Source organism: Mucor mucedo, assembly GCF_025094135.1.
Source record: "Mucor mucedo strain NRRL 3635 chromosome Unknown EV154scaffold_144, whole genome shotgun sequence".
Classification (NCBI taxonomy): Eukaryota; Fungi; Mucoromycota; class Mucoromycetes; order Mucorales; family Mucoraceae; genus Mucor; species Mucor mucedo.
Window position 1 is genome coordinate 41,771 of NW_026252428.1, and position 21,927 is coordinate 63,697.

The window sequence follows — 21,927 nt, forward strand, 5'->3', positions numbered from 1 at the left end:
TACGGAGGTCTAGACATTTCCCAAAAAAAAAAATTTATCAATTTTTTTTTCTTTGTTTCGCGTCTTCATTTTTTATACTTACGCAAAAGTTGGTAAGAAATCAAAGAAATCAAAGGATCCTTCTTGTGCAATACATGCTGACTATTGCTTTGGTAGAAGTAGGATATGTTTCCTTTTGGTCACCCATCCAGGAGCAGTGCATGTCAGTCTCTGCGATCTTTTTTTATTATGAAAATCCTCGTGAAGAGTAGTCTTTTGGGCTGAAGTGTACCTTCTGCAGCCTTCGGTGCACCATAACCCGCACCTAGGCTATCTAAATCCTGTCTGTGTGGTGTCTTTGGCAGTGGGCTGCGCAAGACACGATACCGTGTTTTAATTGGCAGTCATGAATTCCGCGGAAAGGTAATACTACATCAATTTTTTTAAGAGTACGCGCGTATTCATACTTTTTTTTTTCATTTACTTTAGGTTCAAATAACCTTTTGGCTGCTATTGCCTTTGTTGAGAACTGGCTTGGTAGAAAGAGAGTTCCTTTTGCATGTCATGTACGACATTGTATGCAATTCGGGAGCCAGCTATCAAGGGTACGTCGAATGGATAATTAACAAATTTCTTTTTTTACTAATAATTTACAACTTTTTAATTAGCTTAACTTCCCCCCAGGTTCTGACTGTTTGGGTTTGTCTGTCTTCCCGTGCCTAAAGACAATGCTACACGCTGTCAGGTCAAGTACAGTGAAGGCATTGGGAAAACCTTTTGGTCTTGCCTTGCCAAAATGCATTGCCATGACGGAGCCTTATGGATGGCCAAGAACTGGCGTTATGTCCTGTACTTGGCTGTAAAGTACAGGAACATAGCCATCAAGTTCAATTTGGGTACTTTAACTATTTAAAGATATTACAAATCTATACTAAATCCAATTTTTTTTTTTAAATCAGCATGAACTTTGAAGGAAGAAGATCCGCCGCCCTGGGGGTATGCCCGATAGACGAGCTTACTCTCGCTCGTCTATCTTGGCTTTTTACAAGCCTTTCAAAAACACGGTGGACGTTTTTTTTTTTTCATTTATTTTTTCAGAATGGTGTGTTCAGGTTGTTATAACCCACAGAAACAAGTGAAATTAAGAAGCCCCAGCCTAAAGAACATGACAAAAGGGCAGGCACAAGAAACATTAAGTGTCATAAAGTTCAAGCCGCTGAGCGAAGTGCAAAAACATATCAAATCAGAGTATGTATCCTAACCAAAGTCTTTTTTTATTACTAATTTTTCTTTTCTTTTTAGCACTTGCTACCTCCACTTCTCTACAATTGAAGGAGCAGCATATTTTTTCAATTCTTATAATGAAAAGGGTATCAACTTGAACAACCTTCAGTTTACCGTTAATCCTATGCAGTTCCCTAACGGTACTGTTGTCAGATATCCCACCACAGCACCTACACCCACACATAAAACCACCCACACACCCACACAGACCCCCACACAGACATCCACACAGAACCAAGTCGCAGCTGCTGCCACCACCTCTACCAGTGATGAATGGAAGTTGAGCACAAAAAGGGCAATAGAAGATCTTGACCAAGAAATCAAGAGAATATCAAGTTCAATTTGGGTACTTTGACTATTTAAAGATATTACAAATCTATACTAAATCCAGTTTTTTTTTTTTTTAATCAGCGTGAACTTTGAAGGAAGAAGATACGTCGCCTTGGGGGTACGCCTGATAGACAAGCTTATTCTTGCTCGTCTATCTTCGCTTTTTTACGAGCTTTTAAAAAACACGGCGGAAGTTTCTTTTTTTTTGAAATGGTCTGTGAAGGTTGTAACAAACCAAACAAACAAGAGCGTATTCAAGGCCCCAGTTGTAAAAATATGACAACAGGGCAACTAAAGGGGGCTTTAGGTAGTATTAAGTTCGAGTTACTTAAAGAGGTTCAGAAGAACTTCAAATCCGAGTATGTATCCTAACCAAATTCTTTTTTAAATACTAATTTTTCTTTTCTTTTTAGCACCTGCTACCTCCACTCTTCAACGGAAGAAGATCCGCCACCTTGGGGGTGCGCCTGATAGACGAGCTTATTCTTGCTCGTCTATCTTCGCTTTTTACGAGCTTTTAAAAAACACGGCGGAAGTTTCTCTTTTTTTGAAATGGTCTGTGAAGGTTGCAACAAGCCAAAGAAACAAGTTCGTATGCAAGGTCTCGGATGCAATAATATGACCAAAGGCCAAATTAAAGAGGCGTTAGGTGCCATAAAGTTCAAGTTGCTCAAAGAGGTTCAAAAAAGCTTCAAATCCGAGTATGTATCCTGACCAAATTCCTTTTTGATCACTAATTTTTCTTTTCTTTTTAGCATCTGCTACCTCCACTTCTCAACAGTTCAAGGCGCAGCATTCTTTTATAACGCTTATCATGAAAATGGTATTATTTTAAACAACATGCATTACACCATCTTACCCGCCCAGTTCCCTGACGGTACTGTGGTCAATTATTCCGCCGCAACACCTACATAACCAAGTCGCACCTGCTACCACCACTTCTACCAGTAATGAATGGAAAGGTAACACAAAAAGAGCGATCGAAAACCTTGACCAAGAAATCAAGAGACTGTCAAGTTCAATTTGGGTACTTTGACTATTTAAAGATATTACAAATCTATACTAAATCCAATTTTTTTTTTTTTTTTAATCAGCATGAACTTTGAAGGAAGAAGATCCGCCGCCTTGAGGGGTATTCCCGATAGACGAGCTTACTCTCGCTCGTCTATCTTGGCTTTTTACGAGCCTTTAAAAAACACGGCGGACGTTTTTTTTTTCCCGTAATACCAGTTTATATAAAAAATGACGTGTCAAGGATGTAACAAGCCTCACAAGCAAGTTGAACTCAAAAGCCCCACTATTGTAAGCATGCCTAAAGGGCAAGTCGAAGAGACCATAGACAAACTTAAATTTAAACCCTTAAAGGAAATACAAAAGCACATTAGATCAGAGTATGTATCCTGACCCAAATTCTCTTTTGATTACTAATTTTTCTTTTCTTTTTAGTACTTGTTATCTTCATTTCTCGACCAAAGAGGGCGCATCATACTTTTATAATAGCTATCATGAAAAGGGGCTCAGCCTTAACAACATCCATTTTACTGTACACCCCACTCGATCCCGCGATGGCACTGTTGTCACTTATCCCGCCGCCACACCTACTACCACACCTACTACCACACCCGCCGCCACACCCGCCGCCACACCCGCTACAGCCTCCACTAGATCAGTATCTGATAATACGCCCGTAAATAAAGAATGGGCCAGCAGAACAAGAGAGGCTATCGATAGATTATCCAAGGAAATCAAAAGACTGTCAAGTTCAATTTGGGTACTTTAACTATTTATAAATATTACAAATCTATACTAAATCCAATTTTTTTTTTTTTTTTTTTTTTTTAATCAGCATGAACTTTGGAGGAAGAAGATACGTCGCCTTGGGGGTACTCCTGATAGACGAGCTTATTCCTGCTCGTCTATCTTCGCTTTTTACAAGCTTTTAAAAAACACGACGGACGTTTCTTTTTTCAGAATGGTCTGCCCCGGTTGCAACAAACTCAAAAACAAGTTAAACTTACAAGCCCCAGCCTAAAGAATATGACCAAAGGGCAAGCTCAAGAGGTGTTAAATGGTATAAGGTTCAAGCCGTTGAACGAAATCCAGAAACATGTCAGATCAGAGTATGTATCCTAACCAAAGTCTTTTTTGATTACTAATTTTTCTTTTCTTTTTAGCACTTGTTACCTCCACTTCACAACTATCGAAGGCGCCGCGTACTTTTATAATTTGTATAATCAAAAGGGTATCAAGTTGAATGACCTTCAATTTTCCGTCCTTCCTATGCAGTATCCTGACGGATCTGTTGTCAGATATCCTACCACAACACCTACACCCACACCACATGACAAATCTGAAGTCACTACTGCTTCTTCCACGCCCAATTGAGGCACAAACGTGTGCAGTTTTTGGTGGTCAACAAGAGGCGATTGAAGAGGTGAGTCGATTGTTGGTTGGAAGTGATGAAGCTGAATCTTTGACAAGATCAACTGCTCCTCTTTCCTCTGGTGCTCCTTTGGTAGCTGGTGCTCCTTTAGCGGCTGGTGCTCCTTTAGCGGCTGGTGCTTTGTCATCTACAAGGAACCCTTTGAATGCTCGGTCTTTGTCTGCTGAAACTGTGTCTGCCGAGCATTCTTCCTCTTCTGTTGGGTCTTTCTCAGACGAACCTCTTTTTTTCTCTCGTCCTGCTTTTGGTGAAGCTTCGTCTAGCCAGCCTGCTTCCACCAATAATGAATGGAAGTTGAGCACAAAAAGAGCAATAGAAGATCTTGACCAAGAGATCAAGCGACTCAAGAAGGCTCGTAAGCTTTTAAAAAAAGCATTAAACGAGTAGCTGTGACCCCCCCCTTTTTTTTTTTATTTTTTTACATAAATTTTCATAATATGGGCAAGAAACAAAAAAAAGATACTACATGATTACCGTGTTTACAGTTTTTTTATTATCAGGTAATTATAAATGACCTCCCCCTTTCTCCCATAAAAAGTAGTTATCTAATTCATTTACAATTATTAAAAATAAAAAGGCATGTTTCTCTTTTCTTTTGGCTTGTGTTGCACACAGATTTGACCCCGTGATCTAATTTATGCTCTTTTACCTTGGAGTTGGGTTTTGCTCCCCTAAACCATGTGATATGTTCTTTTCACACTATTTATGAACTTGGTCAAACAATAACTATTTGTCCCGTCCAATTATATATATAAACCGGCTTACCATCCGGTTCGATAAAAAAAAAAAAAACCCTAATTTTCACATTTTTGGCTTTATGACCTATAGTCAGGTCAGCCCCAGCCCAGCCAGCTGTAATAGCCTGTCATTTGATCTGCTGCGTTTCATTTATCTTAAAATGGGGTTAACATGCTTATTAACATTTTTAGGGGATACCAAAGATCTGTGCACCACATGGATAACCTTATTTGTGTCAACTAAGAGTTATCTCTTTTTTTTTTTATTTTTGCTAAAGTACATCTACACCGATAGCCGTTTTATTTACCATCCATACGCTTTTACATACATTCTTTTTTTTTTCACGGAGGGACCGGCTACACGACGGAAATAATAATAAATAATCATTTTAATAATATGTACACTGCACAGACGGATTTCATTATTTTCTTGTCAGCAGACAATAGATAAGATGTGTGATATATCCCTTATTTAGATTACTAACAAGAGAAAAGCCTGTGTTGGATTGATCTAAGTGGCTCCAACAAAAGATGCCACACACACACTGAACTCCATAAGAAAGAATCGGGAATGTTCCACGCATATGATGAGACACTTTTGGGGAGAGAAAGGAAGAGGGTCGAAGGATTTTATTACACTCACATTACCTTTCATGCATCATACGCGATCTTCCTTTTACGGACCTCCCCCCCCCCTAGTTACATGCGGTTGCCTAGAATATATTACAAAGAAGTGCAATTTTCAATTCACAAAATACTGTCCCACATACACACTTTTGTGCTCAAAACATTGACATCTTTTTCTCTTATCTCTCGGCATCCCACAAGTGTCATATGCCATTCCACCCAAAAAAAGAAAATAAAAAACAAACCCCTATTGTAAATGCCATACAAAAAAAAAAAGCTTTGTTGGGCGAAGGAAAAAACTACCCAGTCGTTTATTTATAGCAGACACTAGATTGAACAACGACAAGAGAATTTACCAAGATAATAACAAATCACCATTAATAAAATAACAAAAGAAAATTGATGTCCTGTAAAAGTCAAATCATCACTTAAAATCACTAAATGGCTGTTTCTTCGTCCGTCCTATTCACACAATAAAAAACAATTATTCAACTTGGTTTCCTTATCTCTCTCTTTGTCCTTTTACCTTGCTATTGGGTTGTTCAATTCTATCATCATGCGGTTTATCTTCTACCAATGATAAATTAACATACATCCGTGTTATCCCTCCTTTTTTTTTAAACCAACCTTGGATCGTTGGTATATCAACATCCGTCTTCACTTCTTCTTCCTCTTCCACATTCTCTCCATTCAACAAGACAGTCCCGTTCCACTGAAACATTGGCTTTCCACCGGGTAGACACTCACGATTCTGTCGAATACATACCGTCACCGTCTGTCCATCCATCTCCTCTCTCTCCGTATAAATCCTCATCCCCATCGCATCCGATCTCATCTCCACGCGTACACCATGCTTCGGCTGACTCTCGATGGTGTACCCAAACGGGTACATGCTGGGATGCGTGCGTAAGTCTGTACACCACATGGATTCCAACACGCTCGTGTTACGACTCCGATATTGTCTGGCTGATGGTGCATGTTTCGCTGTAAAATGAATTGTGTATTGCTTCTCCTTTTCATCAAACGCTTCCAACGTAATTTTACCCGCCACGCGTCGAATATAAGGCGGACAGCCATGCTGTCTCAAATAATTCTGTACACGGTCTGTGCACACGGGGAGTTCGTTGGTTAGTAGACGTGAGATGGCGGACGGTAGAGGTGTGACACCTCCCATCTCCAAATGAGCAATAAACGTTGCTTTCACGCCAATCAGTCGATGCTGTATTGATCGAAGTGGTTCCAAGGCCCAACCATAAGTTAGAAATGTGCCACGCATATGATGTGACACGGGTGGGATCAACTCGTCCACAACACTGGTGGATGCCACATAAATTGTACCACTATTCACATTACTTTCAATACACGACAGGATTGAGAAATCTCGACTTTGGATAGGAAATAAACTTTTCATTTCCATATAGATCAAGTACTCCTTTTGTGAAAATCTTTCTACCACATGTCCATCTTCAAAATAGTCGTCCCCTAAAACAAAAAAGAAAAATCTCGGTCACATTCAGTATCCCACTCTCTTTTTTTTTTCTAAGGCAAATCATCGTTCTGACTTTACATATCTTTCGCGCTCCAAAACATTGAACAACAGAACAGATTTGCTCAGGTGTCCACGTTCCATAAAATGTTGTATCACTACGCATCATGGGTAACTTGCTACCTTCCACTGCTTGCGTATACACCTTTGTACGCTCGTTTCTCTCACCAATTAATTTCCAATCGTTCATATCACTATGCGCATATTTTTTCAACTGGTCCAGGCATTGCTTGCGCTCCACACGATGTCGACTCGCCGGGTATAATTTAGATCCCGCCACTGCCTTCGTACTACTAAACTCTTTCTTGGCCGTCGTTGTCGTACTTGAAAAAGGAAGTGAACTAGGAGACACTTCATGAATCGGTGATAATTGATGCACTGGCGGCAATGGTGGTGGAGGAAGAGGACTGCCGGTGGAGGCGGAAAGTGTGTCTTCATCGTTCAAGGAAGACCTTGCTGAAGAAGAAGAACTTGTAGAAGGTGGACTGTGTAATTGAACTTCATCTGCAAAGGATATATGCTTTGTCTTGCCTGAGTTCTTGCTGGCAAGGGAGGATATACGAGGTGGAGGGTTGGAGAGGATGATGGTATTGTATTTTTTATCTACCGTTTCTACAGAAGAGGAAGGTCCTAAAGTAGGTGATGTCTGTGTGATAATCGATATATTGTTGGAAGAACTGGAATTATTATTATGTTGAAGTATGCTTCTATAACATTCTAGGGTTAGTCGGCTTTCTTCTTCTTCAAGAAAAAAAAATTACTTACTGGGGGGATAGTCTAGATGGTGTAGTGGTATGTAGAGTAGATGTGGATGATGTAGGAGGTAATTGCAACCGAAGTCGATGTGATTTTTGTCGAAGATAATTATCAATGGATGCAATAATCAAGGGTTTACGAGCTAACGATTTTTTTGTTAAACCTGGTATCCAACCCTTGATATTTTCTTGTGTTATATACGTGACTTTAGTAGACACGGGTGATGTATTTAATTGTCGTAATATCCATCCTTGTAACTAAATGTAGATATTAAAATCATTTGTTACTATTTCTCGTTCTTTCAGGATGAAAAAATCAATAAGGGGTGTATGTTTTACCTTGACTTGGTTTCGGTTTTTACCAGGTGTCTTTGGTACTTTAGCTGTATCAATACTGGTACATGCAAATAGGATTTCACCATCGGAGGAGCATTCAATTTTTTCTACCAGAGTCAAATCATATGCTCTATATGTAAAAATGTGTCAACAAAAAAATTATTAGGAAATGTTGCACGTTACTTTGAAGTGGTGGTGGATTTGTAAGATTCATAGGTCAATGAAGTCGTATCATTCAAATTATCAATCAGTTTTCCTTCCTCAAACCTATACAAAAAAAAAAAAATAAGGGGAAAGGTTCACATTTTATGATTTCTGGGAAACAAAAAAAAACTTTACTGCTCATCCCATAATTTTCGCATGCCAATGACGTAAAAGATCGACTGAGGGGTAAACCCTTGAATTATAGCTTCACCTCGAAACAAGGCTGTCTTTTCTACCGCACTTTGAAGCATATAGACTGTTGTGCCGCTCTTATGCTTCAACACTTTTTTCCATCCACTGTCTTTTAAATAATGTCGTATCAGCGTCACGGATTGGTCTGCTAAACTCGTATAGTAGCTGGGTGAACTGTACACGCTGTCCATTGGCTGTTGTTGCTGTTGTTGTTGTTGTTGTTGTGGAATATGGTGAATGTCACCTAATTGATTCAAAGCGTGATGCACATCCTGGTCGTCATCACTAAAGATATAATGGGGACGATGGTAGTCAGCGTCCGACTCACATTCTGTCACAATACCACTGTCACGGTCCAGGTAATCGCGAGCGTAGTTTATTTTTGAATCCTCTCTTCTTCTAATCTTGTTGTACATTGCTTGGGACTTCTACAAAAAAAAAAGGCAAGGAAAAGAGAGAAAAAGAGAAAAAAATAAAATAAAAGAAAAACTTTTTATTTTGTTGTTGTTTGTTGAATGGGAACAAGTGTAACAAGATACCCAACTTGACATGATGGATCACTTATTTTAGTGTGGTTTATTTTAATTCTGTGTGTGTTCAGTTTAATTAAGACTATATCGTGTTATCCATAGGGTGTGTTTGTCATATTTGTCATGTATAAACCCATCCCTTTTACACGTGGGGATCGCCTAATTTGGAATGTCAAATCTGTACCTTTTTTTTTTCTTTTTGGATGTGTCAATAACGCAACTTTAAATTTAGCCTGCTATTTTTTTTTTTTTTTTTTTTTGGGAATTACCAAACTATTCCTTTGTAGGATATTAACTACTAACAACACCACTCTTATCAACAACATAAACAAGAACAAGTCTAATGATCCCAGCCGATAACTTTTATATTTTACATGACATCTTACTTTTTTCATGATAAATGCGTTATTTTAATTAGCTACTTTTTATAAAAAATTCCCTTATAAATTTAAGCTATTTAATGTACAAGCAAGTACTTCGTTTTCAATTTTCGATCGACCCAGCTCCCATGCATTGTCTCCTTTGACCCAAGAGAGACTTTCCAAACCTTTCTCTATGTCTCGCATTGAATAATCTGTCAATTGCTTGCTAGTATTAAAGATCTCCTCTGCAATTGATTTCAAATGATCCATAAGCTTTTTCGGTCTTACGAAATCCCCTTTGCGTGAATCGGCCATGAGCGAAAGCAGTTCCCTAAAATCAGCAGTACCATATCCTGATCCAAGCGAATAAATCCCTGTGAGTTGTACGATTAATTTTCCAGAGTAAAGATCTAAAATGTCGAAATATGCATCTTAAAATAAGTTCCCATCATACATGCTTCTTTTTACAAAAAAAAAAAAAATACCTTTACGCCATCTGGCTTTGAATCCATTCCATACGATAATGTCATCCACGATTTCACTATACGTAATTTTTTTCTGTCCATGAAGATCATCATCTACAAGTTGTTCCTTACTTTTCAGACTTAACAAAACGGGACAAAGTGTATCTTGTGGGTCCAAGTACATTTGTACGGGTCTTTCAAATGCTCTTTTGCAAATGATTTTGTGTTCTTTGGCTAGTCTATTGACTATAGCATGAATGTAAAGTGGTTTTAATTTGACAACCCCCAATTGACAGATCTGATGCCTATGTTTGTCAATCACAGATGGATTTGCTCGGGTGTAGAATGATAATCCATGTTTTTCTAATCCAGGTGGTGATTTTAATAACTTGGTAATTTGGCCGACTCTATCATAATCGTTCATGACCATATAATCTTGCAAACGGATACGGTAGCTCTCCGACAATATTTCCTTTCGCCGAGGATACGTCGCTTTCACATCCTCTATGTTGCAATCAACGACCAAGGATTGGTTCAATGTATTACATAGTTGGTTCATATGAGGGGCCTTCCTAGTAACGATCGGTAAAGACTTTTTCGGTGCTTGGGTCAAAGATGATCGTGAGGACAAATCAGACTGCCGCTTCTCGCGTGGTGTAAGCTCAGATGGCCCTGGTAGATTGACGTGGGTTTCTGATCGTGCTTGGAGTTGTTGTAATGATGAAAGGGCAGGTTTATGGGATCCCACATTTTGGGGTGGGGGCGAATGAATGCGGGGTACTTTTTGTACTTGACGAATCATCTGAGGCCCGTTGTTTTCAACATCAGAAACGATTGTCGAACGGTGAATAGAATCATCCTCAAGAGCACGTTTTTTAGATGTCGTTGGCATGAAATCTGTAATTCTAGAGGTCTTATTTAAAAGGGATGATGAGTTGACAGAAGATGAACTTGTCATATTCGCATTCTTTGGATCAACGGACTTTTGCGGTGCTTCAGGTGATACTTTGTCAATACGTATCCTGGTATTTTCTAAAGATACATCTGGTTCATCATCAGTGACATTGATTATAGTCGTCACGGTCTTATCGGGTACACTACTTGACGCATTGTCAATTTGCCAGTTTTCCATTCCAGTTCTTCCAGAAGTATTCTCTTTATTTCTTGTCTCAACATTGGGATCCATATCTTCGAGCATCGATGTATTCCAATCACTTGTCGGTGGGGTAGATTTTTTTTGGATAACCGACGGAGGGCTTACTTGTGAATCGGGTCTGAATTCATACATTAGGGAAAGCACTCATATTGCGTTTGTAGCGTCCAACTTACTTATTAAAGAACTTTTCCATTTTTGTTGGGTAGATGTCATCCAGGATTTTCTTTATAATGTTGTAGATACGATCTTTCTTATGGAATAAGACAGTTGTTTTATCTGGTTCAACATTCACTACATAACCTTGATGTTAGTTGCTCCGCAGTCTCAAAAATATAAATGTATATAAGGTGTGTACCGTCATATTCACTCGGAGGTATCTGAATATCAACATAGATAAACGGTATTTTTTGATTATTGTCAACATTTAACCCAATAGCATCTTTATATCTAACACGAATATTGCTGACAATGTCTTTTAATTCAGATTTGACATAGTTTATCGGACGTTGATTACAGTAAAAAAATACGTTTTCCGGACCCTTTAAGACGATGGACGGATCTAAACAAATAGAGTGTCTTAGTAAAAGTTTTGACATATGGAAGAGTTTGATCAAATATTACCAGAGTTCTTTTTTGGAAGAACAACATCTACAGTTAGTATCGGATCCTCTTCATCCGTTTCAATAAATCTTTCAGTCATATCAGCAAGACGAGGTCCAAATAGTATGGAGACACTCGTTTCTATTGTTTCTGTTATAGGTTTGATCCATGTATTGTTGGAAGGTTTTCTACCGCCAGCATTTGTTGATTGAGTACAAGTGAATCTGACATTTGGATGAGCCAATGCGTATTTTGTTAATAGCTCTTGAACCTTCTTCATGGTACTTGTTGCATTTTTTTGAGCCAATTGTCGTCTTACTGGTAAATTATAGAAAGGCTTGTATAGTGTTACAGTTGTTCCAGATGAAGCAATTGTATTCGCAACTTTCTCGCTATCAAAAAATAGAAGTGGTCAATAATTCTTTTTTCTTTCTCGTATTGAAATACACTTACTTCGATATGGTCCCTTCTTTGTTGACATCATACTGCTTTGCGATAGGATCAGTCTTCGTCTTTGTCGTGATAACAACTTTATCGGAAACAACACAGATCGAGTTCAGTGCCTCACCACGAAATCCGTAGCTTTGAATGACCTCTAAATCATGAAACTCTGAGAGTTTCGACGTATAATGTCTTTTTGCTACGCATATGCGATCGCATTCTTCAATTCCTTCACCATTATCTTTGATCTATGTTACACTTATCAGTATCTTGCATAATATAAACAGTGTTCTTATACATGTGTTTAAATTTATTTACTTGAACAAATTCTAACCCATTGTTCATGAATACAAGGTCAATGCTTGTCGCATGAGCGTCTAAAGAATTTCTATATAGTGGTCAATCGAGTTGTTTCCCGAACACAGAAAAAAAAAAAGTAGGAAAAGCTCATTACTCTAACAATTCTTTGACAATAGCCACAATGTCAACGATAACTTGACCGGAGTGCAAGTGTCTTATTGCTGAAGCGTTTAATATTTTAATGGTCATGGTGAAAAGTGAATCGTTAAAGAAAAAAAAAAGAAAAAAAAAATGAGGCCTTCCCTTCGGTCGCTTATCCCATTTTTTGGCGCTCTCCTCATACCTGGACTGGCCAGGACCGGGTATAAAGGAAGTTAAAAATTAGTCTCCGTTTTAAACGGGTAGTTTCTCTTTCCTTTCAGGAAGAAAAAACTTTTTAAATTCATTTGCAAGGTCGAACCTGTTTAAAATAGTTACGATCGGTATGGATTTTCATATTTTTTTTATTTCTTGTTTCTACCAATTTACCTGCTTTTTTTAGAGCGACAAAACGGCGGCAACGGTTTATCGTCAGATGATACTAGTTTTGAAAATCCAATTAAGCCAATGTTCTTTGCCCCGTTCGCATCGCGATTTACGGTAGTATGCCGTTGCAATCTTGCAGGACACTCTGTATTATAGCAAGCTAGTGCCCCTTTGATTCTTTTGAACATGTTATCTCGACGATGGCACTGGAGACGCATTTTTTTGAAGCATGAATTACAGTGGATGGTCGAGCCGTATTCATCGACTGTCAAAGTCATATCATTTTCGACTGCCCTTAATCGGGAGATCACCGGTTTCAAGCTTGAGCGAATGATGCCTTTGATTTTAGTAGCATCTCCTCCCCAATTTCCGACAAAATTGACTATAGTCTTACTCTTGACTTGCTTCCGCTGATTAGATATAATTTTCTTTAAGAGAATGTCGGATCGTATTTTTCTTGTCAGACGATCTTTTTGTAACTGCTTTGGGCGGGTGGTAATTCCCTTCTTCGTTCTAGATTCTCGTTTGCGTCTATGGTTTTTGTACAAGGATGCTCCGCGCAGAAAAGTTGGTGTAATATCCAACACACTTGCTTTATAATCGTCTTCTAAAGCTACATTCTCTGCTTCAATTAAACCATTCAAAGCGCTGTATCTATTAATTGAAATAACATTTGTCTTGGCAGAGGTGCAATTAGCCAGAGCTGTACTATGTATACCTGGATCAATCCCGTTGATAGCAAGTCTGTTTGATTCCAACGCGTCTTTAAAACGTAATTTGGATACAACATCTTCTAAATCTGAACTTTTGTTCATTGTATCGCCTCTTTTGTTATATATTAACTTGTTAAGCTCATACAATTGTGTACTGTTCTGTCGAATTGTAGCTTCAAGGTCAACGATTTCTTTGTATGTGCTGTTGAATTCAGCTCTTGCCTTTTTGAGCTCCCTGTAGAGCACTGTGTTCCACCCGTTCTTTTTTTCCTCTTTTCTAAAGGCGCTGGCCTCTTGTAGCCTTTTGATTTCTAGTACTTTTAACGTAGAGGAAAGATTCTTGAGCTTTGCTTTATCAGTTCTAATATCGTCTGATAGTTTTTTTGCGTCCTCTTTTTCTTGAGTGGTAGCTTCATGTGGCTTACTTTTTTCAAAGCTACTTTTAAGAGTGGTTGTTTGACTGTTTACAGTTCTCTTGCCCAAGAAAGAAATGTTGTATATGTTAACATAATCAAAACTCCACACTGGATCAAGGTTTTGTTGTTTAAACCTTTTTAGCAAGTAGTCTACATTGAAAAAGTTTCGAAACAGTTCCTTTTCATTAGAGCTTGTACTTGCGACACTTGTAAATTTACGAACGGAATTATCGGTCTCTTCTTGAAACATATGATAGTGTGCTCTAAACAAACTGTACAATCCTTTGGAAGTAACATGGATAGATTCATATTCCTTATCATCATAATGGGATACATTACACAAGTTTAGCTGTTTAGGACTGATACGATATCCACAATTACTCGCGTACAAAACAATGACATTTCGCAACTTCTTCATTTGTATACAATTTGACGCAACAGCATTTTCTCCTCTTTTTAAACATATCGGACGTAAAGCGTTGACTAGTTTAGAGCAGGTAATATATACACTGTCAGGCATATCATGCTTATTCGCATAAAGCTGTTTCTTGAAGTACTCCGGCGTCACAGCATGACTAATTTTGTCTGAGCAAGCCAACATTGATATTACAGCAGCTAATGCCCTAATGGTGCTGCTATTTAAGTCGCTAGTATTTGAGTCTTTCGTATTGTATAAAGGTTAGAACTATATATTCAAGACCATGCCTAACTACACAGGATGTTTACCTTCAGATAGAGGATCAGATCCATCTTCGATTATTGATTTAGCATTATCAGTTGGGAATTCCGAGGATTCAGAAACTGATGAGTGTTTGGGTAGAGGCTCACTGATCAAGGTGTCTATAGAACGAATCTACTATTAAAACCCAGATAAATATTTTTATGTGTTCATAAATTACCTTTAGAATTGAAAACGTAATCTACGAGTTGTGACAAGACATGCATACTCCCTTTCGATCTCTTTAAAACTTCGGACTCAAGACGCTTTAACATTCTCTTTTTTAGTGATTTGTAACTCTTGATTTTGATATTCGACTCCTTCACATCCTTTGGCTTCTCCAAATTTGATTTTCTAAACCTGTTTTTTGCAAAATGAATGCGTAAAACGGTGTTGATGACGGTTCTTAAATCCTTTTTAAAAAGATCAAGTGTCCACATATTCTTATATGAAGTATGTACTTTTTTTAAGGCAGATCCAGTCAAAGCCGAGGTTTTATAATCTATTTTTTTTGCCTTGTCCATATTTTGATCTAAAAAATCAATTATACTAGAAAAGATGTTAACAGATATAACATTGAAAGTAATAAAAAGTTCATAAGGAACTTACGGTGATTTTATTCTTTCTTTTTTCTTGTCGCCGATGCAAGAAGACATTATCTGGTAAAAGAACTGTGGCGAAAAAGTGTTTTCCGATTTAACTATCTGATGCACATCCTCTTTTATAATGGCAATTTGATCAGAAGCGGATTCTCCCAGTTCATTTCCTAACCCCAAGGAAGAATAATCAAAAAAACTACTAGCGTCATCTGACTTTAAGCATAAACTGAAACTTCCGTTCAGCAAGGAGTTATTCAGAATCTCTAATACATATTGCATACTAGCTACTATGTTGTGAACCTCGATTTGTTTTTCTTGGATGGTGTTTTTGAAGAACTCGTAGTCGATTGATGGTAACAGAGCTTTTTTTAAGGTCATAGTACAGGTACGGTATTCTTCTGTTATATTTTCTTCAGCCAAAGAAAATGTGTCGTTTCCATCAGCGTCAGATTGATTATCATCATCTTCTTCTTCTGGTTTGAGGGCACTAGATTCACTAACCTCGGAAGAGGTACCTTGGATTCGTGAAGCCAAATAGTCACTGAATTGAGATAAGAAATAATCTAGATCAAAATCATGACTATTTTTTTTTATCCTATTCCATCTTGCCGTAAGCCAAGTTCTACTGCTAGGTATTTTGCTTTTATCGTAGATAGACTGTTCGAGTACTTTTTGGACCGAAGAAAACACGCCTTGGGGAAGACTTTTATACTTGTTTCTTAGACTGTCTATAAACGAATTAACACCAGCCTCTTTCTCAGCTTCGTTCAAGTTGATCCATTGATTAAAATATATAGAGTTAACTTTGTTTGTTACGTTTTGAATAATGATTTCGTCAGAGATTATATTGAGCGTATTCGACCTTGCGGCATTTTTCCCTTTTTCTCCAGGTTCTTTTCTTTCGGCAACATAGTGATTTTTTGGCGTCACAATATGAGTCGATGGTTGGATTTTTTTAGAGATAAATAATCTATCAATGGGCTTTGGATGATTTAAAAGAACCAATGGAAACCAACCCGTTTTTTGAGGCAGAAAAGAATCAGCGTGATGCAAAATGACAAACAAAGGCATTGGGACCTTGTTAGTTACATTTAGCTGTAATACTGATGGGTCTGTATACGGTTTTATGACTACTGGAGAGCAACGAGTAGAAAACACCACAAATCCGCAGTAACATGTTTGACTAATTGTTTGTAATAGTAAACGGCCTGTAGGAATTATTTCGCCTTCATGATTGCTTTTAGTGGACGAGATACGGAACGGGTTGGGACTTTTTTTGTTTAAAATATCCGTAATCTGCTCACATTTATTGAATATAGCGTTTGTTTGGCTACAGTTATGGTCAGATTTTGAGACTACCAAATTGTGATTTTTAAGAAAAAGCAACGTTTTGCGACAGTTTTCCTTAAACCCACGCAGCTTGTAATTATTGTTGTAATAAGAGAGTGCGTTTCCTGTGCATTTATAGAATAAAACTTGGGTGTTGTGTTCTGCAAACTCCCATTCAGACCGTAAGTTTTGCTCAACCGAATAAAAATTCAGCCACTTTGAGGGCCTAAACCCCATTTTCAACCTTTTGGAGGAAATTCCAGGTATGTCTTCCTCATCACTTTCTTTCTCCGGTGGTCTTTTTAAGCTACTGTTTGAGCTTTCGTTTCGGCTCATTTCAACAAATATCTCTACAAAAAAAAAGGCGGGGGATGTGTAAGCAGCAAATACATGTGACAATATGTCCTTAAAGACAATAATGTACTTACAGTATGTGTGTTTACGAAGATATTGTTAGTCTCTTAAAGCTTCCTTACAAAAAAGGGGAAAAAAGAGGATAGAGGATTGGAATAAAGGAAGTAGAGTAAGAAAAAAATAGTAGAGATCACAAATCTAGATAAATACAGGATTATGTCTGATAAATACGCAAAGGCATTAGACTAATTGTTGTTACACAAGAAAGAACCATTCCCCTTCTTTTCTGATAAATCAATATTCTTCACCTAATTTCGGTATTTGTCTTTGTAATTGATACCAATTCTATTCCCTCCACTTTTTGGTTATACAATATGTCTTTGGTAATTTTACAATCATAACGCTTTCTTACAAAAATCTGCTGAAAACTATTACACTTACATCTGAGAATATATTCTCACTGATATTTGATTTTATTTTAATCGTCTTATCTAATATCGTATCATCTAAACATCGCTATTGAAATATTCCTTTAAAACATAATAATTCAAGTGGACTACTTTAAGTCTGGTGCTCACTTTTTAAGGTCTTTTATCTTAATCTCTATTTTTATTTTCTTCTATTACTTCTACTGAAACTTGCCAGTGACAATATCCTTTTTATAAGTTGGAGAGTTTGTCATGATAGAAATAGAGGTCCTTTTTATATTTAATTATTACTTCAAGATTTTTCCTGTGCAGATCGAATTGACTATTTACCCGCAAACTGGGAAATGGTAGACTTAGATTTAGAAATCAGTTACATATAAAACATAGCTTATTGTTATATACAAGGAGCTTGTTGACCCATATCCGGCACTTCTAGAGCATTATAGTTTATCCAATCAATGACCCTGTCATTGATTGGATTACTAAAATAAATTTATGAGAAACTAGAAGATTCGGCAGCTACTCGACCGATCCAGGAACGATTATGTAATCTGATCTCAGTTTGACATATGAGGGAGCTAGTACCGTGTCGTACCAATAGGAATGTATTCGTAATATGGTACTTATAATACATAGGTTATATGCATTATAATTGAGTGACAAGATAAGAGTAATTGTATTCGTGGAATTAGGCGTCAAATACGACAAATGTTCCTAGATTTACAATATGATAGTGGAATAAATAGATCCGATCTTTAACACAAGTATCATATAAAAAAAAGTTCAAAGGGTTCAGTTATAGGGAATTATGCTCCATGATTTAATTGTCTCGATACAAAACATTGATACAGTCTAGTATTCTAGGTGGCCTGAGTTGATATGATGCTTAAGCAACGCCAAACACATACAAACAGCGCTACCGTAATTCTGGTATCATAATTGGCTTATTTAATTCCCAGTTACTGTAAAATCCAATTTGAATACCAATTACCTTAATCATAATAGCTAAGGGTGTTCTCAAGCAAAAAAAATTTGTCACCCCCTCCATAAGGCAATTATAACCTTATATTTTCATATGTTTTCATACTCCTCAGCCAAAAAACGATATAAATTCTTACTAGCCATTTGGAGAGTTAAACCACCCTAAGATTGGCTAATATTCAGTTCCGCTACCGTAATGATAGGCTGTTATTTATTCTTGGCTGTCCAGCCATCATTACATCACCCATTTTTTTTTTAAAAAAAGGGCGTATTAGACTACATATTTTTTGACCTCCGCTTCGCTTAGGTAAAATACGCGTTGTTATCCAAATTATTTTCGCCTGCTTTTATTTGGACGCCTCTCTTGATCTTTTAATAGTTACTCTCTCTATGTGTAATATATATATAACAGAAAATGATATGTCTTCAATACTACTATTACAAGTGAAATTATGCTAGTCAAATATTCAGCTAATGGATGAACTATCAAGAGTGTCACAGGGTAATTTGGTATAATTAACTAATTGACCTAGTATACTTTCTTTTTGCTGCAAACAAGGCTTTTTTTTAAAAAAAATCTTTGCTTACAGATCTTGTCTACATTAATGCAATTGAAATCTGGCTGTATTCATATAAAGACAGAAAATGAAGCTTTAGTGTGCACAACCGACCAGTTAAGAGATAAACACCGAGAAGTTAGCAACACAAATGTATGCATAAAATTTATCGTGTCATCTCATGCAAAACATTGTGTAAGACAGTAATTTTAATCAGTTATAAAATACTCGTGAAATCTTTTTTTACAATTACGCTGATTACGTTTGAGCATCCAATTATGAAGAAAAAAAATGTTGCTGAGGCATATAAATGTAGACATCATTAACATATATATATAGGTATACTAATTTTTTATTATGATCATAGATTTCTAACTATTGATTTTTTCAAGGGCTTCCTCTATTTATCACTTTTGTACTTTACCTTACTTTTCACTTGGATTTGTACTTGTCCAGACATAAGCGTAACAACGAAACTCTTAATTAGATTTTGTGCTGTTGTAACAAATCTCCTTGCCTTGTAGTATCTACATGATTTTCCTATCATGTTGCGTAAAATGATAAACCTGATAGCAGGCTTCGCTATCCTTGCGAATATAAACAAATGCAGAACAAACTTGTAGTTCTGTTAGATCATTGGAAGCCGCTCTCTAATTATTCATCTGTAACTATGCCCTTTTGATTAAATGACATTAAAGCATTATATCCATGTATACTGAACCTAAACAGATATTACGTTGTTCGTTTTTTTTGCACCACACTACTTACCAGAATGCTTTCTGTGACATTCATTGCTCTTAAAAATTACAAAAGGGATATTGTTGGCCTTACTAAAGGAGCATATTTCTATTCTTGCGATTAACTTACCAACAAAGATTTTTCCAACAGGAGACATGGCCTTTTCACCGACTGCACATTCCTTGACAAACACAGTCTGGGTGAAAAATTGAGGAATCTCGTGTTGCTTTAACGTTGAAGTGCTTCAACTTAGGTTCAACGAAACATTCCCGGGTTGAATCCACCTGTCCATCTGTTCATTTATGTTAGTTCGCTCAATAAACTTTCTGCACTATTTGTAAACTTTTCAAAAATGTATGACCTTCGAACGGGCCGGCTCGGAATTTTATTTGTTTGACCGGGACAGTAAGTGAAATGAGTTAGTTTTCAATGAAGGGCGGAGAATTGAAGTAACAACGACATCTTTTTTCTTTTCTTTTTTTAATCATGCCAACTACGAGGTTAACAGCAGGAAAATCGCCAATGGAAAGCAGCACCGTCATGAAAGAATCTTCCCTTGAGTCACGTAAATTTTTTTTGGAAGCCAAAAAGAAACGAGAGGCACTGTTAGATCCTACACCCAAACAACGCATCATGGTTCAGTTTCTTGAGGCGATTTTAAAGTATACAATGACTTTAGTTTTTTTATTATTATTATGCGAATTTTTAAATAAGGTTATAACGTTTGTAGTGTGGATAAACGATATCTGTTATGGACACCAAGACATGAAAACGCCATCACATTCGACATTATTGAAGATCGTGTCTACAAGGGAAAATACAAGGACCTAAATGCCTTAAAGGTAGGAAGAGAAGAAAGATCAAAAACACGAGTTACATACGCTGAAAACTTATCTACTCTTTTAGTCTGATTTTGATGAGTTGTTGTTGACTATTTTACCCTTCACTCGTTCCTCCCATACAGACATGGACGCGTTTAAAGAACTCTACGCATTTGCCGAAAACAGCCTACGATTCGAATCGAAACGATTAAATCAACCCATTACAGAATCAGAAACCCTATATCAGCTCTCCGCCTTATTTCGACCTACACCTGATGGTTATGCTTTTACTGACATGACCTTAAAGAATTCTTCTGCTGGCCCTTTGACTAATTTACGTAAGAGCGGGAGCAAAAGTTTTTTATATATTTAAAAAAAAAAACTAACTTTATTTTTTTTTCATAAATGAACAGCATCCAATGTACAAGAGATTATAATTCATCCGGCACCACCTGCGAGGGAAGAAGAAGTGCCTTCACTCAAGCAAGTGGTTGCACCACCACCGAAATATTTCGCCAAAACGTTGAAACATGAAGATAAACCCATATTACCCATCCAATGGTTAGATTTTGGTGCGTTCTCGAGTTTCGCACCCGCTTCTGATTCCAACAATGCCAACGCAACGTATGAACACACCTATATGGGACGATCCGCAAAAAGACACAAAAGACAGGAAAATCAACCCAAATCTATCGCCAGTTTGGAAAAGGAGTCAGATACAGAGATTAATGCATCTTGGTTAGCACAACAAGGTCTTGATATCAACGTGATTGAAGCAGCCATGGATAAAGCACCCGAAAATGTGAATGAAGAATTAGAGCGAAATAGTGAATTATTAGAGGAACTTGTCAACTATCAAAAAACTAGATTTACGGATGGAAAGGAGTCAGACTGGAAAGCTGTTGATGAAAAGGAAATTGAGATTGGTAAGTGTTTTGCTTAAGGGGAGAGGTGATCATCCATGGGGTTTTGAATTAATGTATATATATATTATATTCCTCCCGTGATCTTTTTATAGCCAAAATATTAGAAAGCAATATGACGAATATGTTGGCGAGATTACCACCCAATGCGACAACGAATAATGTGGTTATAGAAGAGACGATGGAACGTTTGCCTATGTTTGAGTCGGCCTACAGAGGCACATTACCACCTCACAAAATATTTTCTTTCCCTACAACCGAGAAAGCCGAGAATTTACCACCTTATGCAAATATCACACCTACCTATTCCAAAGATAATTGGCGTCTAGTGAAGGTATCTCCTTTACCTCCTAAAGACTTAAAAGATACGCATGGGCCTCCTCTTGTGAGTATGTTGGAACAACAACAATTAAATTTCTTTTCGAAGCCACCTTTTCCTCCTCCTCTTCTTCCACAACAACAACAACAACAACAGCGTGTGCCTACACCTGGACAACCTTTTGCGTTTCAACAAAGAAGATAATAATAATAAAATAATA

The 21,927-nt window shown here is 37.3% G+C and overlaps 9 protein-coding genes across 9 annotated transcripts; 6 read left to right on the plus strand and 3 right to left on the minus strand.

Annotated features, from left to right (window-relative positions):
• Positions 1-960: 960 nt before the first annotated feature.
• On the plus strand, positions 961-1,889 carry EV154DRAFT_63825 (uncharacterized protein). The gene is made up of 3 exons (XM_051607703.1): positions 961-1,227; positions 1,282-1,609; positions 1,675-1,889. The coding sequence occupies exons 1-3, from the start codon at positions 1,079-1,081 to the stop codon at positions 1,684-1,686; spliced, it is 489 nt and encodes a 162-aa protein (XP_051452499.1). The 5' UTR covers positions 961-1,078; the 3' UTR covers positions 1,687-1,889.
• A 256-nt stretch (positions 1,890-2,145) lies between these two features.
• Positions 2,146-2,508, plus strand: EV154DRAFT_486411 (uncharacterized protein; the record flags this gene model as incomplete). The annotated part of the gene is made up of 2 exons (XM_051598847.1): positions 2,146-2,294; positions 2,349-2,508. The coding sequence occupies 2 exons, from the start codon at positions 2,146-2,148 to the stop codon at positions 2,506-2,508; spliced, it is 309 nt and encodes a 102-aa protein (XP_051452500.1).
• A 123-nt stretch (positions 2,509-2,631) lies between these two features.
• On the plus strand, positions 2,632-3,709 carry EV154DRAFT_63707 (uncharacterized protein). The gene is made up of 3 exons (XM_051607702.1): positions 2,632-2,984; positions 3,040-3,364; positions 3,440-3,709. Exons 1-3 carry the CDS (start codon positions 2,836-2,838, stop codon positions 3,623-3,625), a joined length of 660 nt encoding a protein of 219 aa, XP_051452501.1. The 5' UTR covers positions 2,632-2,835; the 3' UTR covers positions 3,626-3,709.
• EV154DRAFT_569148 (uncharacterized protein) lies at positions 3,631-4,423 on the plus strand (the record flags this gene model as incomplete). The annotated part of the gene is made up of 3 exons (XM_051606116.1): positions 3,631-3,713; positions 3,768-3,948; positions 4,016-4,423. 3 exons carry the CDS (start codon positions 3,631-3,633, stop codon positions 4,421-4,423), a joined length of 672 nt encoding a protein of 223 aa, XP_051452502.1.
• Positions 4,424-4,838: 415 nt separating this feature from the next.
• EV154DRAFT_525706 (uncharacterized protein) lies at positions 4,839-5,379 on the plus strand. The gene has a single exon (XM_051603317.1). The coding sequence runs from the start codon at positions 4,854-4,856 to the stop codon at positions 5,145-5,147; it is 294 nt and encodes a 97-aa protein (XP_051452503.1). The 5' UTR covers positions 4,839-4,853; the 3' UTR covers positions 5,148-5,379.
• A 286-nt stretch (positions 5,380-5,665) lies between these two features.
• EV154DRAFT_525707 (uncharacterized protein) lies at positions 5,666-8,944 on the minus strand. The gene is made up of 8 exons (XM_051603318.1): positions 8,377-8,944; positions 8,221-8,304; positions 8,041-8,167; positions 7,712-7,959; positions 6,968-7,653; positions 6,028-6,882; positions 5,927-5,970; positions 5,666-5,862 (listed from the first exon to the last, which is right to left on the minus strand). The coding sequence occupies exons 1-8, from the start codon at positions 8,847-8,849 to the stop codon at positions 5,728-5,730; spliced, it is 2,652 nt and encodes an 883-aa protein (XP_051452504.1). The 5' UTR covers positions 8,850-8,944; the 3' UTR covers positions 5,666-5,727.
• A 405-nt stretch (positions 8,945-9,349) lies between these two features.
• EV154DRAFT_525712 (uncharacterized protein) lies at positions 9,350-12,575 on the minus strand. Its single transcript, XM_051603319.1, has 7 exons — positions 12,305-12,575; positions 11,999-12,234; positions 11,567-11,937; positions 11,301-11,504; positions 11,119-11,236; positions 9,811-11,063; positions 9,350-9,735 (listed from the first exon to the last, which is right to left on the minus strand). Exons 1-7 carry the CDS (start codon positions 12,329-12,331, stop codon positions 9,404-9,406), a joined length of 2,541 nt encoding a protein of 846 aa, XP_051452505.1. The 5' UTR covers positions 12,332-12,575; the 3' UTR covers positions 9,350-9,403.
• Positions 12,576-12,810: 235 nt separating this feature from the next.
• EV154DRAFT_555653 (uncharacterized protein) lies at positions 12,811-17,101 on the minus strand (the record flags this gene model as incomplete). The annotated part of the gene is made up of 5 exons (XM_051605291.1): positions 17,015-17,101; positions 15,268-16,936; positions 14,840-15,207; positions 14,667-14,780; positions 12,811-14,600 (listed from the first exon to the last, which is right to left on the minus strand). The coding sequence occupies exons 2-5, from the start codon at positions 16,920-16,922 to the stop codon at positions 12,811-12,813; spliced, it is 3,927 nt and encodes a 1,308-aa protein (XP_051452506.1). The 5' UTR covers positions 16,923-16,936; positions 17,015-17,101.
• Positions 17,102-20,108: 3,007 nt separating this feature from the next.
• On the plus strand, positions 20,109-21,926 carry EV154DRAFT_525717 (uncharacterized protein). Its single transcript, XM_051603320.1, has 5 exons — positions 20,109-20,306; positions 20,375-20,486; positions 20,551-20,803; positions 20,879-21,391; positions 21,484-21,926. The coding sequence occupies exons 1-5, from the start codon at positions 20,131-20,133 to the stop codon at positions 21,909-21,911; spliced, it is 1,482 nt and encodes a 493-aa protein (XP_051452507.1). The 5' UTR covers positions 20,109-20,130; the 3' UTR covers positions 21,912-21,926.
• The last annotated feature ends 1 nt before the right edge of the window (position 21,927 follows it).

Bases quoted from the DNA above. Each gene is read 5' to 3' on its own strand.
- EV154DRAFT_63825 (XM_051607703.1), top strand. From the start codon at position 1,079: ATGGTGTGTTCAGGTTGTTATAACCCACAGAAACAAGTGAAATTAAGA. The intron at 1,228-1,281 runs GTATGTATCCTA...TTTTCTTTTTAG, and splicing joins CAAAAACATATCAAATCAGA to CACTTGCTACCTCCACTTCT.
- EV154DRAFT_63707 (XM_051607702.1), top strand. From the start codon at position 2,836: ATGACGTGTCAAGGATGTAACAAGCCTCACAAGCAAGTTGAACTCAAA. The intron at 2,985-3,039 runs GTATGTATCCTG...TTTTCTTTTTAG, and splicing joins CAAAAGCACATTAGATCAGA to TACTTGTTATCTTCATTTCT. The intron at 3,365-3,439 runs GTACTTTAACTA...TTTTTTAATCAG, and splicing joins GACTGTCAAGTTCAATTTGG to CATGAACTTTGGAGGAAGAA.
- EV154DRAFT_525706 (XM_051603317.1), top strand. From the start codon at position 4,854: ATGACCTATAGTCAGGTCAGCCCCAGCCCAGCCAGCTGTAATAGCCTG.
- EV154DRAFT_525707 (XM_051603318.1), bottom strand. From the start codon at position 8,849: ATGTACAACAAGATTAGAAGAAGAGAGGATTCAAAAATAAACTACGCT. The intron at 8,168-8,220 runs GTAACGTGCAAC...TTTTACATATAG, and splicing joins AAATCCACCACCACTTCAAA to AGCATATGATTTGACTCTGG. The intron at 7,960-8,040 runs GTAAAACATACA...ATCTACATTTAG, and splicing joins AAAACCGAAACCAAGTCAAG to TTACAAGGATGGATATTACG.
- EV154DRAFT_525712 (XM_051603319.1), bottom strand. From the start codon at position 12,331: ATGAACAATGGGTTAGAATTTGTTCAA. The intron at 12,235-12,304 runs GTAAATAAATTT...AGTGTAACATAG, and splicing joins ATGGGTTAGAATTTGTTCAA to ATCAAAGATAATGGTGAAGG. The intron at 11,938-11,998 runs GTAAGTGTATTT...ATTTTTTGATAG, and splicing joins AAAGAAGGGACCATATCGAA to CGAGAAAGTTGCGAATACAA.
- EV154DRAFT_525717 (XM_051603320.1), top strand. From the start codon at position 20,131: ATGCCAACTACGAGGTTAACAGCAGGAAAATCGCCAATGGAAAGCAGC. The intron at 20,487-20,550 runs GTAGGAAGAGAA...CTACTCTTTTAG, and splicing joins AGGACCTAAATGCCTTAAAG to TCTGATTTTGATGAGTTGTT. The intron at 21,392-21,483 runs GTAAGTGTTTTG...ATCTTTTTATAG, and splicing joins TGAAAAGGAAATTGAGATTG to CCAAAATATTAGAAAGCAAT.